The sequence below is a fragment of the Columba livia genome, chromosome 2 (genome assembly GCF_036013475.1).
Source record: "Columba livia isolate bColLiv1 breed racing homer chromosome 2, bColLiv1.pat.W.v2, whole genome shotgun sequence".
NCBI lineage: Eukaryota > Metazoa > Chordata > Aves > Columbiformes > Columbidae > Columba > Columba livia.
Window position 1 is genome coordinate 101485078 of NC_088603.1, and position 17466 is coordinate 101502543.

Genomic DNA, 17466 nt, shown 5'->3' on the forward strand with positions numbered 1-17466 from the left:
AGTCCAACCATAATCTAACCTAACTCTGTCACTAAACCATGTCCCTAGGAACCTCATCGAAACACCTTTTAAACCTCTCCAGGGATGGTGACTCCACCACTTCCCTGGGCAGCCTGTTCCAGTGCCTGACAACCCCTTCTGTGAAGAATTATGTCCTAATATCCAATCTGAACGTCCCCCGGTGCAACCTGAGGCCATTTCCTCTTGTCCTGTCACTTGCTACTCAGGAGAAGAGTCCAACACCCTCCACAGTACAACCTCCTTTCAGGTAGTAGTAGACAGCGATATGGTCTCTCCTCAGTCTCCCTTTCTCAATTCAAATACAAACATACACTCTCATGAGTAGGTCCCTTCAATACCTTGTCTCTTCAGCAAACACAACTAAATCATTATTATAAACCAATTTAGTGCACGAATTGCTAAAAGCACATTTTATTAAGTCAGAAAGTTGGTCTTGACTTCTCTGTATCAATGTTACCACTGGTCTCCAACAGCAGGTCCCTTCCACCACCTGCACCAGCGTCTCCCACTCACTGGCTGCAACTCCAGGCAGCTCCTTGGCAGACTGACAGGCCAAGGGAGCCTCGCACAATGCACCACAGGATCCCTACCAGCTGGTCAAAGATGCTGGGAGCTTTTCTGAATAAAACTAAATTGCTTCCATTTTGAGTACTTTTCTTAAATTGTAAAAACAGAGACTATGGACTGAAGGTCAGGTTTGCAAATCTAATAAAATGATAGATAACTGAACAAAAATTGGCAAGATAATAAAACACATATGTTACCTTACTCTGCATATTTTTCTAGTATTTTCCCATTAATTTGTTTAAAAGCGCGTGCAAGATTGGAAAGCTGTTCTGTAGGTTCACCTCATTTTCTCTACTTAAGTAAATGTAGACCCAAGTGTCTGATAGGACCAAATAGCAAAAAGCAGATAGAGAAATTCAGAATATCTGGATCTGCAACAGTCATTTCACATGCACTTATCTCTGATCTAAACAGCTGAACCAAATACATATTTATTGTTTGGACACATCTGTAGGTATGATGTGTGTAATTAACTGTTCATTCAAAAATGCAATTTCATGATGCATTTGATGATTTAGGTATACAACAGTTTTAGTTCTCAGAGCTGACTAAAAATAGTGATTTTAATTTATTCCTGCTGCCTACAATTACCCACAACCATGTATTTTTAAATATTTCCAGCCTATAAAAATTACTAATTTTTGCCACTTGTGTTTATCTGCATTTAGACTTTGATTTGGATAAATTAAGCTCTCAAGTGTTCCTTGCTTTATGAAACTCTGCATGTTGTACACTTCAACACAAATAAATGACTTCTACCATTAGAGGTTTAAATAATGTAATGTATTTCATGCTCAGCCTGAAGCTGGATTCCAATGAAGTTGCTAATGCACGTAATGATTAAGTGTAACTCAAATACTAACTGTGTTGTTGAAAACATGACAGGCAATAATTTGGTCTATTATATTCTGCCATTTAATTGCCTAGTACAGACATTCTCTGACACGTTATGAAGCAATGATTTACAATTATTCAAGCTGCAAAGGTCAGAAAGTGACATTATAATCATCTACACAGAGATCCCTTCTAATGCACAAAAACTAGGTAATACCACACAAAAATAGTTTTACTAGAGTAACAACTTTCTATTTAAGATTTCCCAAACTGCACAAGTATAAATAATTAATTTACATTACAGTACATTAAGGCATCCTTGAAAATATAATGTTTCTCCTGCTCCTACCAATAAATTTATGAATAACTCTTTTTTGCTTGCTAAAAGCAATCTGAAGAGCAGGCTTTCACTAAATGTAGACTGACATTAAGAGAAATCAGTTTAAAAAAATCTGAAAATCTAAAAGATTTTCTAGAACACAACACACAGGAGCACAGCCAATTTTTTGATGCGGCTGTTCAAAGCACATTCTTATCTATAAAGTACAAAGATCTATTAGCCACTATACTCAATATAGGCAAGTATTTTTCTTCAGACATTTTCAAAGCAACCGGTGTCATTAAACTACTGAACTTTATACAGATTAAGATCTCTGAAATATGCTTAGCATTAACAGCAGCAGCCAAAGGGAAGTTATTTCTATGCTTGGGACACTATAACTCTCCTCCAAGCTTGTTTATATGAGGCTTTAAAAAAATTAACTAAATTTAGCAAAACACTTATTTAGCAGAACATCTCATAACATATCCAGAATTAATTGAGAAAATGAGTTTCAAAGCAAATCGAGAACTGAGGAGCAGTAAGTAAAAAATATTAATACCCCCATCCACCAAAAAGACTAAAACAAAGCAAAAAAACCCACTACAAACAAACAAAAAAACTCACAGGAAAGAACTACTTTGACAAAACAGAGAACAAAAAGATTTCCACCCCCATCCAAATTTCTTTGTGAACAAAAATACTTATTTTTGTTCCTTAAAACACTTGACTGCTATATAGGGAACAATCATAATAAAGACATTGCTACTAATGTCCTTTCAATTTTTAGGAAGGTAGTAAAAAATGTTTATGTGCATGTTTTACATATTGAAAATTTTCCTTAAAAATCCAAACCTACCTTATACCCATCTTCCTCAGCAGAAGTCATAAATGAGAGGAAAAAAAAAGAAAGAAGCAGCCACTCTTACTTGAAACATGTAACTACATCCCCAAAAATTCTGTTTTTGAAAGCAAAGGCAAGCAAAAGGCAAAGGAATGTAGATGCATTTTTAAATCAAACATCGCCCATAAATTCTGTTCAAAATCTGAAGTACAGAACAATGCATTTTTCATGTTCTACCTGAGGCATAAAATCTGAAAAGTACATGATAAGCCTTTGCACTGCATTTCACCAGGCAAATGAAGGAAAAATTTTAAATGCTGGGCAACTAAGATTTGCTCATCTAACCCAGGGCATCAGCCAATTTCAGAGCCAGACTTTCAAAAATTAAATTCAAATATGCAGCAGTTTGCTACCCGCAGAAAATAGATACTACCTCTGAAATAATGGCATCTATTTTACAGCCATGGGTATGGAAAAGAAAACAATTAACGCACATCTGCGATAAGGAAATGAGTAGCAGACGGTTTATTCCAAATGTTAAAACATTAGCAGTGTCCAATTTCTGTGTCATGTAGTTTCTGCTGTGCAGCTGAAGAAAAACAAACCCTGAACTTCAATTAAAGAAAAATAAAACAACACCGCAAAATTGCCGCCTTTTTCAACAACTAAGTGAATTATATATTGTGTACTTTGTATCATGTAAATATGAGGAACATTTGGAAAAGTGAGACATAGCAAACCCTTCCTAAAACAACACCACAGATACAGCTTTTTGCCTTTTTTTTTTTCAAGACAAATATTTCCAGAGAATTATTGTCTAAAAAAAAATATAGACCACACTACACCACAACATTGCACTGACATTTCACCTTTAAAAAGTGCCCAAGCAGATTCAAAAGCTTTTGAAATACAATTTATCCTCACAACTAGTAGAGTGCTTATTATTATGAATCTAAAAGTCAGAGGATAGAATATTAACTACTGTAGAAAAGAAAACATAGTGCAAGACCTTCTGTTTGTGACAAAATTACAGAGTTAATGTTCCTGAAAGATCACTTCACCTTTTAAAGCACGATTTTTAAAAAGGTAGAATTTATAGCAATTAAAGCTAATGAAGAAATGCAGCATGAGCTGCTTATGTTCAGGAACTAATAGGTCCACTGAGCATTTCTAAGATTATTTAGCCATCAATGATAATGAATTGACATTGTCAGTGGTGTTAATGTACCAATGCTCTATAGTGCCACTAATCCGATAGCCAATCCTAGCCATTTTATTTTTTTTATGTTGCTACTTTATTTTTTTAACCTACGCACTACCCAGTCCCTTCAATTAAAACAGCAGAAATACAGGACAGACTATTACACTTTCATCTCTTCCACATTTAAGGATGGCATGTTCATTATTTGGACTGCAGTTCAAACTGCTCTGGTCATTCCTTGTCTTCATATCCTGCTCAGTTCTTCAGGACTGTTAGCTACAGTGCAAAAACGTCTTTTCCAATTAAATCACTGTTAATGTATAATTCTTAAAATACGTTTTTGGTGCACATTAAGTGAAATGTGATTAAGTGAAATGTATATAAATCAGATTTTTGTGAGTACGGGGTATTGTGGTGTATGTCTCTTCAGCTGATTGTTTTGTCATACCTAAATAGCAAAGTTTCAGGTTGTTGATGAAAATTAGCTATACAATACCACACAGAAATGGAAAATTAGTACCTGCTTGGCTACCAGGTATGACATGTCCGCAACATAGTAAGCAATCAGCTCAGCAAAGCAACTAACATTCAAGTCCACAGTTTAAATCATTCAAACCTGTTTTGGACTCTCTCTTGCATAACCATCGTGGATTGCAACTGAGATCTGTGTAATTCTGAGGAAGTTTCTAAGAACATGTCAATCCTGAAAGGATGTGGTTTTGATAAAACAAGGAATGGGGCCGAATCCTCATCATTTTAATTCTCTTTTTATAAAAGATACAGTATTACCTATTTTGAGTATTTTTTTTACCTTTCCTCTCATGATAACATAGTTAATATTTTTCACTTTAAGTTAAAAGGGAACTGAATAAAGAACCACTGTCAGGTTTTTGTTGACAACTTCTGAAGAACAGAGTTTAGCTTTAGCTAAACGGTTCTGTGGATCTGTAGTTATTAATTACCTTCAGTGCCAAACTTGCAGCAATTTATATAGCAGAGATAGTAAATAAGATTTTCCAAACAACATAAAATAGCCTACCACGCATAATGTTCATTTAAACATGCTGCAAGATGTAGAGTGCCACAAGTTATTCTACTACTGATAGTCAATGGACTTAAGAATTAGGCTCATACATTTTTATTTCTTTCTTCAAGAAGTCAGCAATTAATTTTCTTAAGTGAGTAAAAACATCAAAAGTAACTCATAATGCTGAATGCGAAATTATTTAAAAAACAGAGAGATTAATCGGTGAAAATCACTCAGCTGCGTCTTCAGCTGAAGATTCACTTGTCCTTTGAAACGTGTAACTCACTTTGTCCTGCAATAGATCGGCACAGTAAGGCTAAAAAACCCTCTCCTGCTGAATATTATCGCCAACATCACACTGCACCATTCATGTGTGCACTGCATCATCTAAACGAACCTGTGCTGTTCTACACATTAGCCATAAGACTGCTATAGCAGGTTACATAGGTTTGAGTAAAATGTTTTTATATGATACATATATATTAGTTACTTTCTCCAGTATAATAACATTAAAATATATTTTTAATCAGAACTAGGGTATTAAAATCCAACTTTGAATGTCCTACGATGTACCATATATGCCATGGCATTTTAAAACCTTTTAAACATTTCTGCTAAATTAATTAGTTTTGCATTAAGGAGTCTCAGTGCCTCCTATTAAATGCAACACATTTGAAGGACAATTAAACGTTATGAACGATCCTTCTGAGGAAATAACGATTAAGTAAAAAAGAAAAACAAGATTTTTTGGGTAACAAACAAGAACACAAGCATACATAAAAGACTTCGATTTATTTTTAAAGTCTTATGCCTGCAATATTTTCGATCCGTTTGTTTGAAAAATCAGTCTTCTGTTTTGTTTTCATAAAGAATGAAAAGTCTAATGGAGTCCAGAAATCTGTTAATGGTACTAAAATTATAACAGTATAGCAAAAGAAAAAACCCCACACAGTAAAGTCTATATTATATATTTTTTATGTCTTTAAATGGAATTTACAGTTCTCCCTGGCAATGTGAATGAACATCCTATAATTTAGTCAATTTACAGATTACAGGTTCAAATTGACCTTGTAGCCCATAAAATTGCTCATCTTCAGTGCAGGATTAGAAGTGGGAAAAGAATGTCATAACTGTATTTAAGGAATTTACCATAACAATGGAAAGGAGGATATGCATGCATAATTTTAGCCACTCTTGCTCACATCACAGTTTTCAATTCTGAAACAATGCATATCCTGCACTCTTCTCCTGGTTAACCGTGGTGGAGACTGTTTCAATTTACTCACCCACAGACATGACACTTGTATTCCCTCATCCCAAGGTGCCTCTTGACATGGTTTCTGGCATCTCCGAGCTGAGCTGTTGCAAAGTGGCATATCTTGCACTTGAATGGCTTTGATCCTAAGTAAAATTTAGCATAAAATATGAGTTGAATTACAATAATATATCACCCACAGTTAAAGAAATAAAAAATCCTGGGAAAAAATAACCTTTAAAAAAGCCTATCCCACATTCAACCTATATGAGCTTCTTGCTTAACAAAAAAAGTATCTTGTGCATAGATTTATAACTCCCAGGACACAGATAGTATATACGATACATTACTCATTAAAGTATCCTTAAGTTCAAGATCACGACAACTACTCTCTTAATAATAATTTACTCTTTTTTTAATTAAAAAACCCACAAAATATTAAAATGAGAGAATATACTGCATAGATAACCTTTCAACAAGACAGCAGAAGTTGTTTTATACCTTTCCCCGTCTTCAAATGCTGAAATTCAAGTAATGGTCCTAAAGTGGTTTGATATTGGTGTAAACTGCAAAATGTACTTGTTTTCTAAGCAAATATATTTAAAGTAATTTTACAAGTCTTCCGACTTTGAATAGATTTCACATTAGCATTGGTATTTCAGATTTGTTCTGTCACACACAGAAAATGATTCATCACCTAGCTATTGTAATGACATGCAATGTATGAATATACAGTGGATAAAATATTATGCCTTTATGACTGTTTTATGGTCAAGAATTTATGATTATTCTGCAAACCAGAAGTATTGACATTTTGGCTATTATTTATTTCAAGAACAAACTTTAATATTAAATGTCTACTGCAGACCAAAGAACTCTGAAATTATTTCTCCAAGGAAGAAATACCAGTCTGTTTCTTATATCGCATCAGTTCAGCAAAAAGCCAAATTATCTGTCTGTCTTAATTAACAGGTATCCTCTCCAGAGGATGGAAAAACTATTTGATTTTTTTACTGGAATAGTTAAATTGGGCACACATCAGTCACCATGTTATTACACAGCAACACCTTTCTAAAGCGTGCTGTAGCACTTTCCAATTTTCTGTCCACTAAAACCTTAAATCAATAAATCAAAATCAGTTAAAAGTAAGTACAATATGGTCACATTTTCCATATTATGTTTAGCATAGGTTTTGTAAAGTACTTCTTCCAATACAGTTAAGCATAATATGAAATATGTGAACTTTAATAAATATACATAAAGAGCTCTGATAAGAAAAATGTTGCACTATATCATATTTGATCAATGAACCTTTTTGCTTTGCCCTTGAAAACAGAATATCCTCCGAGAATCCATTGGTGAAACTGAGGATCTTAGTAAAAATTTTCAGAGTCTTAAATTTCAATTTAATTCCCAAAAGCTGACGAAAAATGAAGCATTTAATTTTAATCTTCTAACTGAAATAAAAAAGTCAACAGTACTAAGCACGGGCAGACAAGGTTGAATATTTCACAGTTCAATGACAATGAAGCCAGATCTCTTAATACTTCCATTTCTACTGTTGGAAGTAGATGTAAAATATATTTAGCACCTGAATGGTTATATCTAGTCAGCTTTATATGTTTAAATGTCAAAAGCAGGTTGAGACTGCAGCTAACAGCAATCACATTCTATCAATCATACTGAAAAACCCCAGTTTATTTAAATGATCCTGATAAAACTAAATTAATCATTAATTTGGTGACATTTCAAATCAACAGTGCATTCTGTAAAGAGATCCATGCAAATAAAAAAAAAGTCTATCTTTGCATTAAATAGAAGCGTGTTAAAAGTTGAATTTTTAACTTATTAACTGAAAGACTAATTGCACAATTAATACCATCCAGGCCACAGTTGGAGAGGATTTTTTTGAATCTATTGGTGTTTATACTGTTCTTTTTTGTCATAGAATTCAAATACCATGTGGATTGAATCCTGTGTTCCCTTAGTTTCTCTCCTACTGATTAAATTGTAAATTTGTTCCTCATTCTGTTACTGCAGGTGTCCCGCAGGGCTTCCATACAAGACCTTTGCTGTTTTCCATTTACATGACTCCTTTGTGAAAAACTCGAGTTCAGACCAATCGTAGCTACCGTGTGCTGACAATACAGAAATACATTATTCTGTTGACTGCTCTCATCCAAAAATCACTGAGGCCTTGGGGTTTTTTATTTCTCAGATCCAGACTGAATATCTGTTAACATCTCCATTTAAGTGCCATGAAAATTCAAGTGCTGGCAGGCTCCAGTCAGCACTCGTCACCTGAAACAAAAGCAGGGCATCTCTCTTCTTGGTTGCTGGTGCCAAATTTGTTCCAGTGTGTTCTTGGATGGAACAACCCAAAATTTTATGCTTAAGATGAAGACATTACACTAAGAGTTAAACTAATGGGGCAAAAACTCTGTATTTACTATAAGGCTATCTGAAACAATGTTGAAGCAATTAACCATTTCTTAGCCATACTTATCACAAACTTCAATGGTTCTTATATGCTGTGTTGAATGTGATACTGTTGTTTGCAGAAAAATGAGAAAAATACTTTCAATATAGCATGTTTCCAATCAAATTTATTTTAAAAAAATCCACATAATTACTTTACCCACAAGTTATGGCATGAAGACAAAGTGTATATTTTCTGATGGTAACAGCAAACAGTAAGGCTCTTAACAAGCGAATTGGTTAAAAAAAAATGGGAAATAGACTAAATGCAAGAGTTCAGGTCAGACAGACACAAACTGTGCTGCTGTTTTACAGAGAAGACTGGAGTTCATAGTCCTTACTTTACATTAAGACAACAGAGGCCCAGAACAGTACGAAGAATTCACTGCCTCAGGTTTAAGGCAGCCAAAGGCAACACCATCTGCACCTGCAGGCCTGGCTGTGTCCCCAGCTCAGGCCTAATGCAAAATACACAGAGTTGCATGAAACACCATCGTACCATTTCTTCCTGTGTTTCGGACATGAGGAGTAAGATACCACACTTACTTGGGCAAACCTGCCATTAACTGAGGAATCTGATGAGAAACAAAACAAAGATGATGTGGTTGCAGGTGATTTTTCCTCAGATGGTGATTGTTAATTAAGTTTACGGGACCTGCATCAATTGCGAACTAAAAAGTCTTCCACCTCTACTACTCCTTTTATTTTTCTTTACATTTCCTCATTTTCACTTGTCAACATGTGATGGACTTACTTGTTATCTCCTCTCCAGCAAAGCTTCACTTTCATTTGCAATGTGAAAATCTCCTACATTATTTAATGGTATTTTGAAACATTATTTTTCTATTAATGGAAATTTTTAGTTATCTATTTCTACAACTTCCCTCCCCCCCTCAACCATCACCAATTACTCAATTAAAACAAAAAAGGCAGGGAGTTGGACATGGTTACCTATACATACATATATAAACATATATATATATATATATATATATGTACAGCTGGATGCTGAAGAAAGATTTTTTTTTTTTAAAAGCACATAATCCAAACAATAAATGGGCAAATGTGCAGCTCTGCTCCTATTAGGTACCTGGTGTTACTCTAGGACAGATGGGACACTGGAAACATTGTACTTTGCTTCACCAGTGTTATAAACCCGTGTATGTACAGTTGGTGGAGAAGGTCAGTTCCCTCTGCCACCACTCCCGATAACCCAAAAATATTTGTTTCTTTACTCGACTGCATCCACTGTGATACAGATTTGGAAGAAGGTTCTATAAGACACAAAGGAAAGCACAAATATGAAAATAGGAATTGATAAAAGAAAGCCTTCTTCCCATTAACTATTAATAAAAGTCTCTGCATTACTATTTATGTGAATTAGCAGAGCACGGAAAAGCATTTCATTTACAGGTGCCGTGAGAAGGAGGGCAGATAAAAGTCTATTTGTAACTCTTCTATACCTCCTCCACAAGCACACCCGAAAAATTACTTGCAAAATGAAACATATTCTTTTACTCCTTTGCATATTTAGGGCCATGCAAAAGCACAATAAAAACATACTTCATGATAAGAGCTACACACAGGTTGTTAAAAAGTACACTAACTTTTACTAAATGTTACAATCAATGATGTAACTTATGTAAGTAGGGTTGCTTTGTCATATATTGATAGTTACCTCACTTTCACATCCACATTAACTTGATTTTAAATGCAATTAATACATATAGTCAAGGAAGACTAATGGACTACATTCTGCACTTAACCTGGTGGACATTTTCAAATGGCACAAGTGACCAGTGCAAACCTATTTTGCATTGTAAACGACTAAATAAATCTTAATGGATTAAGAATGATCAGCTATCAACACACAAGGGAAATTAAGTGCTGAAATGCCTACATTGATTATTTTAAATTATTAGCCTTACTCTGTTCTTGAATTTGTATGCTTTTAGTGAGCTTTAACACATTTACAAGACTTATTGACTATAATTACAAGAGAATTCAAGTAATGGACACATCAATTATAAGCAACATGTCTTGACCAGACAGTTGCATAAAGAATTCTAAAGAGAGCTCCATTAGCATCCTCCCCCTTAGTTTTATTCAGTTTTATCTGCCGTAAGAGGGCATATTAAGGGCTTATACAGCTGTTCTGACCATGTGAACACGAGCGTCCCTCTAAAGACTTAACACGGCATTTAAAGTTGGATATTAGCTGAAGCAATACAGATAACTACGTTATTGACAGGACAGAAGTAATGCTGAAAGTATTAAGCATGTGAGTTATTGGTATACACAAATACTGCAGTTATAGTAAAATACTTTGAAAGGTTTGAAATACAATGTCTGTGTTCTGCAAGATGAATTTTAAACTTTGTTGTCCAGTCACGCCCTTGCCTTTTCATAAAAAACCTTACAAAACTATTTTAGGATTATGCCAGGAATTACCATTCTTCTATGTTTCTTTTTTTTCTTACCTTTTTGTTCTCTTCCTTGTAACCATGCACTAAGTTTCAAATACTGCATGAATTTAAACTATAGCTTCCATAATAAGCCATTATTTTAAAGTACAGTAAAATAAACCTTACAGTTTTAATGAAAATATGTTCATTGAAATGTGAATTTATTATTCAAATCCACTCATAAATTCAACCATGGAGACACCACTTGTCTAAGCAGAGCTCAGTGATTTAGAAAAGCTGTCTATTTAAAATAAAGAATGTATGGCAGGTTTATAGAAACATCGCAGTGAATTTTTACATAAATTTAGAACTGCAGCTTATGCATTTTTCTACAAAAATGTTTTTAAATTTTCCACTTAAAATTAAACATAAAAATGAATTGAAAGTGTGATCAGCACAGAAAGCAAACCAAATGCTACATCCCTGTGCATCCCACCAGCCTTACACACTACCTTCCAAAAAGGCTGACCAATTCCAATTCCCATAACTTATTTCTACAAAAACATCTTGATGCTTCTTACTAGTATTTATTTAGGAATGATGTAATATCAAAGGTCTATCCTGAAGCATTACCTAATGCTGAAAGTGTAACTGAATTGAGATGAAATAAACAATTTGGATATTAAGCAACTAAAGGAAGAGGAAGTTAGAAAGAACAGCTAATTGTTCTCTCAAACCACCCCTGCTTCATTGTATAAATTTAAGAACTAATTAATGGTTACTGTCTAGATTAAAGGGAAGGAAATCTCTCAATATGAAACAAAAAGCAAAGGGTGACTGCGCTTAAAACGTTGTTACATTTTCTGCCTTTGATCACTGTATTTTCATACCCCTTTAGGTGATTTTGAGTTTCATCGGGGGCTCATCAGGTGATCCGAATGCCAGTTTGTAAGAAATGTTAAAGAGATTAACAAGCAGAAAAAGACCAAGGGTATAATTCACTCTGTTTGAAAAAGACCACTTGCAAAGAGAGCGTCTCCATACCTGTATGGGTACGGATGTGAGCTAGGAAGGCCATGGAATTGCTACTTCTACACATCTTCCCACAATACTTGCAGACGTTGCCTTGGTTCTCCTCCCTCTCCCTGTTTATTTGCTCCGTGTCTTCCACAATGTATTTATTCACTTCCCGCAACAGCTCTTCGTGTTGCTCTTTGATGTGGAGGAACAAGCTCTGCTCCGAATCGAAGGGCTCCGTGCACTTGACGCACTTGAAGGTGGCACCTCCTTCGGGCAGTTCCTCCACGCTCGCCTGCTCGTTCCGCATGTGCCCGGCACTGGCCAAGTGCTGGTGAAGGTTGCTCTCTGTGTAAAATGACTTTCCACAGAGTAAACAGTGAAAATGTTTCTCTTTTGAAGGATGTTTCATGGCTATATGAACATTTAGTCCGCTCAAACCATCTGCTAGAAAACCACAGTCATCACAGCGAATCCGTGTTGATTCCCCGAGGGAAATTCCTTCTGACTTCTTCTTTTTCCCACCGCTTGGCAAAGGGTCTGCTTTTACTGGGAGCTCACCAGCTTTCACTCCACCTGACATCTGTCCTTCAGCAGAATGCTCAGCAGCCTCCCCATCTTGATGGCTTTTTAACCTCACTATAGAAGAATCAAACTTGCCAAAATTTTGCATTGCCTTTCCTTTATCATCAGCATTGATAACTGCTCCTAAAGCCTCGCTACTACTTTCTTGCATGCCCTCAGCTGTTGAGCCATCTGCCTCCCAAACATTGTTATTTATAGTCACTTCTGCTTCACGTTGTGCTTCCATAAGGGCTTCTTCCTCCTCCCCAGTAGGATCCTCTTTGAAACTTCTGTCACCCTCCAAACTATGTATATTTTGTACCGTTTCTCCAGTGTTTCCAGAAAAATTGGACTGCTCTACTGCACTACTTGTTTCTGGAAGGGTCAGCATAAGTGGGTTATTGTTTTTCAGTGATATTTCTTTGAGAACGTCTATGTTTCTAGACTCTACTTCAGGGTTTTCTCTATTTGCTTCTAAGCTTTCATCACCTTCTCCTGAATTCAGGTTTGTGCTGCTTGATCTGCTTTGATTTTCTGCAGTGCAATAACCATCTGAGTTGAGCAGCTCCTGATCACGCCTACATTTCTGCAATTCACAAATATCTGTTTCTTTAAGTGGTATTTCCTTGTCAAGTTTAACTTTATCGTTCTGGGGAGTTTGCTGGAATCCTTCACATAAAAGGTCTTCTCCATTTTTAGACTCCTCTTCAAGTTCACCTTCTATAGCATTTTGGGAATTGCCGCCTTGAGGCATTCCTGGCGATGCATTTTCATCTAAGACAGTACACTCAGTTAAGCTTTTACTCATGTGATCATCTTCTGCCACATCATTGGCACATTTTGGTTCACCTAAACCAGTTTTCGATTCTCCTGCGCCGTGGTGGTGGTGGTGCTCCTCTTGAGACAAAGCAGTGCCTTCTCTAGTGATATTTGCTGTGTTTGCTTCCTCCCCAGAAGAATAAACATAAGATTCTCTTCTGATTTTATGTTTCTCCGTTGCTGCATGCCTAATCATCTCTCTGCGAGTAACAGCGTAGTAGTCACAAGCCATGCAGTAGTATTCAAATTGTTTTGTATGTTTTCGCTTCACATGCAGCTCTAGAGAAGAAGAAGAATGAGCAATGAAGCTGCAGTGTACACACTTGTTGTCATTTGCACTCATTGCTCTTCTCTGGAAGCATGGGTCACTGTCTGGAGCAACCCTTGCTGCTTCCAGAAATATACGTTGGTTTACATTTAATGGATTGCTAGTATGCTCCAAATCTGGCAGCCTACTGGCATTTGCAACTTTTAGCTCAGCATCTCCTTGCTCAACTTCCTGATTGTCTAAGGCAGAATTTTCCAAATCTGATGACTGGCTACCATCCTCAACATGTTCATACAAGGCCGTCATGGGGCTGTTAACCTTCTTGCTCATGGATTCAAAATTACCTCCTTCGGGGCTAACAATGATCTCTGAGTCCTGTTTTCCACATCCTTCTATTTCAACACGACTTTTGTGTTTTTTGGTTGCACAATGGCGTTCCATATCTCCTTTGGTTACAGTGTAATAATTGCAAACTTTACACAAATAGCTGTACTGATGACTGTGCTTTCGTCTGATGTGAACAGACAAATTTGTAACGCTGGAAGCCAAAAGACCACAATGGGTACATGTCCTAGAAAGAGTGCCTTTGGGTTTCCCTCTTTTGGGTGCATTAGCTAAATCCAGTTCATTTTCACCAATCCTTTGCTCAAGTGGAATTAATTCCTTATTTCTCGATAGGTTCTCCATGGAAGAGGATGAAACATGTATAATTTCTCTATCTAACTCTGTATTCCCGCTCACAGAACTGGAAGGATCCTCCACTGTTTTAATGCCACCAACACCAACACAAACCTTTTCAATACATTCTTCAAAACGTAGTCCAATGTTGTTTTTCCTGGCATTTTCAAGGTGCTTGCTTCTTTTGATATGCTTCTCCATTCCTTCCTTACTCAGTGAGTAGAGATTACATGCTTTGCAAAGGAAGTGATGCTCCTGTGCGTGTCGGAGCTTGATGTGCCTTGTAAGAACCGTGGAAGATCTTGTCTTATAAAAACACTTTTTACATTGAAATTGGGTTTTATTCAGAACAGAATGCTTTAGTTCACTTCTATGATTTACGAAGGAAGGGTCTGTAGCTTTTGCTTTCATTGATACTTCCATTTCCTTTGCAAGACTTTGGCTCTTGTTTGATACTGAGTCAGCACAAGGTACCACTAGCAAGGTCTGATCACTGTTACTCAATGGAGTAGCTTGCTGAAATAATGAACCATCATGTTTCTCATCTTTTTGGTGATTTATCAGCTCTTCTTCCATTTGAAAAAAAAGAAAGCAAGTTGGACAACTATGAGACATACTATGCGCCTCACTCATATGGCTTCGAAGGCTGGTCACGTTCAAGCCAGTAAAGGAACAGAGTTGACAATTAAAGCTACAACCACCCATCTGGTGTTTGCTGTCCTGACAGTGTTGTTTCATGTCTTCCCTGATGCCAGAGGAATAACTACACATCTGACAATGAAACTGGATCCTTTTTGTATGAAGCTCTGCAAGATGAATTTCCAAACTTTTTATGTTCTGAAAAACATGACCACAATCGGTGCAAGTATGAACACCATCATCAGCAGTAAGTTGAAAGTCAGAAGCTTTAGTATCTGTAGTGCTGGAGGAAAGAGTATTTGGCTTATCTTCAGCACAATCTTGAATTTCTGAAGTAGCATTACAATTACTTTTAGCATCTGTTTCTAATTCTGTATGTGACATAGGGCTTGAATCACCAGGTTTAAGCTGTGTGCTGGAGACATGCTTCATGTGTACTCTCTGAGTTTCAGACTTCCTTCTCTTACGGTTACCCAAGAAATTGTATCTTCTTTTAACCTGCCTTTTTAATCTAAAAGACCTACTCTGTCCAAATAAAGACTTTAACAAGACAACATTTCTTTTATAGTCTGGTCGATTGAATCTCCTTGCCATGTTCAAACTGCTAACTAGCTTTTTGGTGATTGGAGGGAGTTCTGTTTTCTGCATGATACTTTCTGAGGGTCCTGGTATTTCTAGTTTTTCAGTATGGACTTCATAATTTCCTTCTACAGTAGAAGAAAGCAAAGTTTCTTCTGTCATAGTCACGTTTTTTTCAGTGGGAACATTTAAAGATGGCATCACTTCATCAAGTGCAGTGCCATCATTTTGTTGAGATAAGCTTACTTTTGAGACTTTCAGTGCACTGCAGACACTTAATTCTTCTGCATCAGTAAGTCTTGCTCTTAATTTACTGGTCCCAGGTTTTGCTCTGACATTCCTCTCTTTAGTTGTGGTAGATCGTTGTTTTTTAAAGGATTTTTTTGTCAATATCTGTACAAATCCTCCCCGTGCAGCAAGATTCTGGCGTCGAAGGTGCGTCTTGCCAAGGAAATGAGAATTTAGGAGATTTTCCTCAGCACTCTGAAAACCACAAAGATCACAACAAAATATCTTGGATTTCTCATGATCTTGCTTAACATGCATGTGTAAAGTTGAACTACATTCAGCTGTGCAACTACAGCGAGGGCACATCTGCTCTTTGGATTGTTTAGAGGGGCTTTCTTGTTTATGTTTTTCCGTATCAGAGCAGGAAGGTAAACACTGATCACTCATTTTGCCTTTAAGATCCTTGTCTATGTTTTCAGCTGTATAGCCAACACTGATTTTTTCTGAAGAAGATAACTTATCTGGAACAGCAGCTGGCACATCTTGTGAATGTTTATTTTCTTTGTGAATTTTCAATATGGTACCATCAGCACATTTGAAATCGCAATGTAGGCACAGGAAATCTGAATTAAATATGTCATCCCCAAGACAACTGGCATCTCCTTCCTTCTTTACAGCTCCAGTCACTCTACTACCTGCTTCTCCAGCTATCACACTGTGCAGTTTCCCTTCACTGTCTTTCATGTCTTCTGAAGAAATCCGCCTTCTTTTTCTAGAGATATTTTCAGGTTTGTCTGGTACAACAACATCCAGGTTTGGTGATCTTGACAGTGCCCTTTTGTTTGGGCCATTCTCTTTTCTTTTCTTTTCAAGGTCCCTGAACACTTCATCTGGTATAAGCTTTGTTTTCTGCTCAGATGAAGAGTCACATCCAGCATCTTCTCCTGATGTATTTCTCCGAGATTCTTCTGTCAACTCAGTTTGTAAAGTCTCATCAACATCATCCCTCTTCTTATTTTCCTCCCCATCCATTCTTAACATTGATATTACAATTTGTAGATCATTTGGCTTAGTACCTACAAAACAAAAGAGTTACTGTTAGCCTTTTTTTCTACAACCAAAAGTTAAAAGACTCAAGTTAAAAAAAAAAAAAAAGCAATATAGCAAATCAAAATCATGGCATGGCAGGAAGACAGACACAGTGAAAGGTACAAGGCTACATTTTCAGCATGGTGTCTAATCTTATACTATCTAAATATCAAACCAACTTTTAGGCAGTGGTTACAGCGCTGTCACTGTGATGAGCACCATGTGAGTGAGCACTCAGCTTCAATAGTTTTTGTGTAATCAGGTAATTTTCTACAGGCTTAAACTTGGGCAGACAAGCCTAACCTTTGTTTCTGGGAGCACTTTTAGGACACAAAACATTAACAGCTTTCAGGGAACCATTTCCCAATTGGGGGACGGGAGGAGGTGGAGAAGAAAAAACAAAGTCCTGAAATAGCAGTGCAGAGAAGGGCATCATCTTTGAACACCAGCACAAACTCTAACCATCCAAATCCAGTTACCAAAAGCTTTTGCTCAACTGCCCAGTGTGACCTTCCTGCTCCCAAAAAGATGTCACCACTAGAAAACTGATGCTACCAACATGTTAGAGGGTTGAGTGTGGGAAATTAAATCTTGACATTTATTACCTTTTCATTTTGATATGAATCGATTGAGA

The 17466-nt window shown here is 36.5% G+C and overlaps 1 protein-coding gene across 3 annotated transcripts in view; it reads right to left on the reverse strand.

Annotated features, from left to right (window-relative positions):
- Positions 1 to 17466, reverse strand: part of ZNF407 (zinc finger protein 407) — a 349389-nt gene that overhangs the window by 306747 nt on the left and 25176 nt on the right. For all 3 annotated transcript variants that reach the window (XR_010470399.1, XR_010470400.1, XM_065053014.1), the window contains exons 2-3: positions 11996 to 16819; positions 6100 to 6214 (exon numbers count right to left, since the gene is read on the reverse strand). Coding sequence is in view for 1 of the 3 variants with exons in the window: in XM_065053014.1 (XP_064909086.1) it covers positions 6100 to 6214; positions 11996 to 16784 (4904 nt within the window). In the remaining 2 variants the exon portion in view is untranslated. The remainder of the gene's footprint in view (positions 1 to 6099; positions 6215 to 11995; positions 16820 to 17466) is intronic.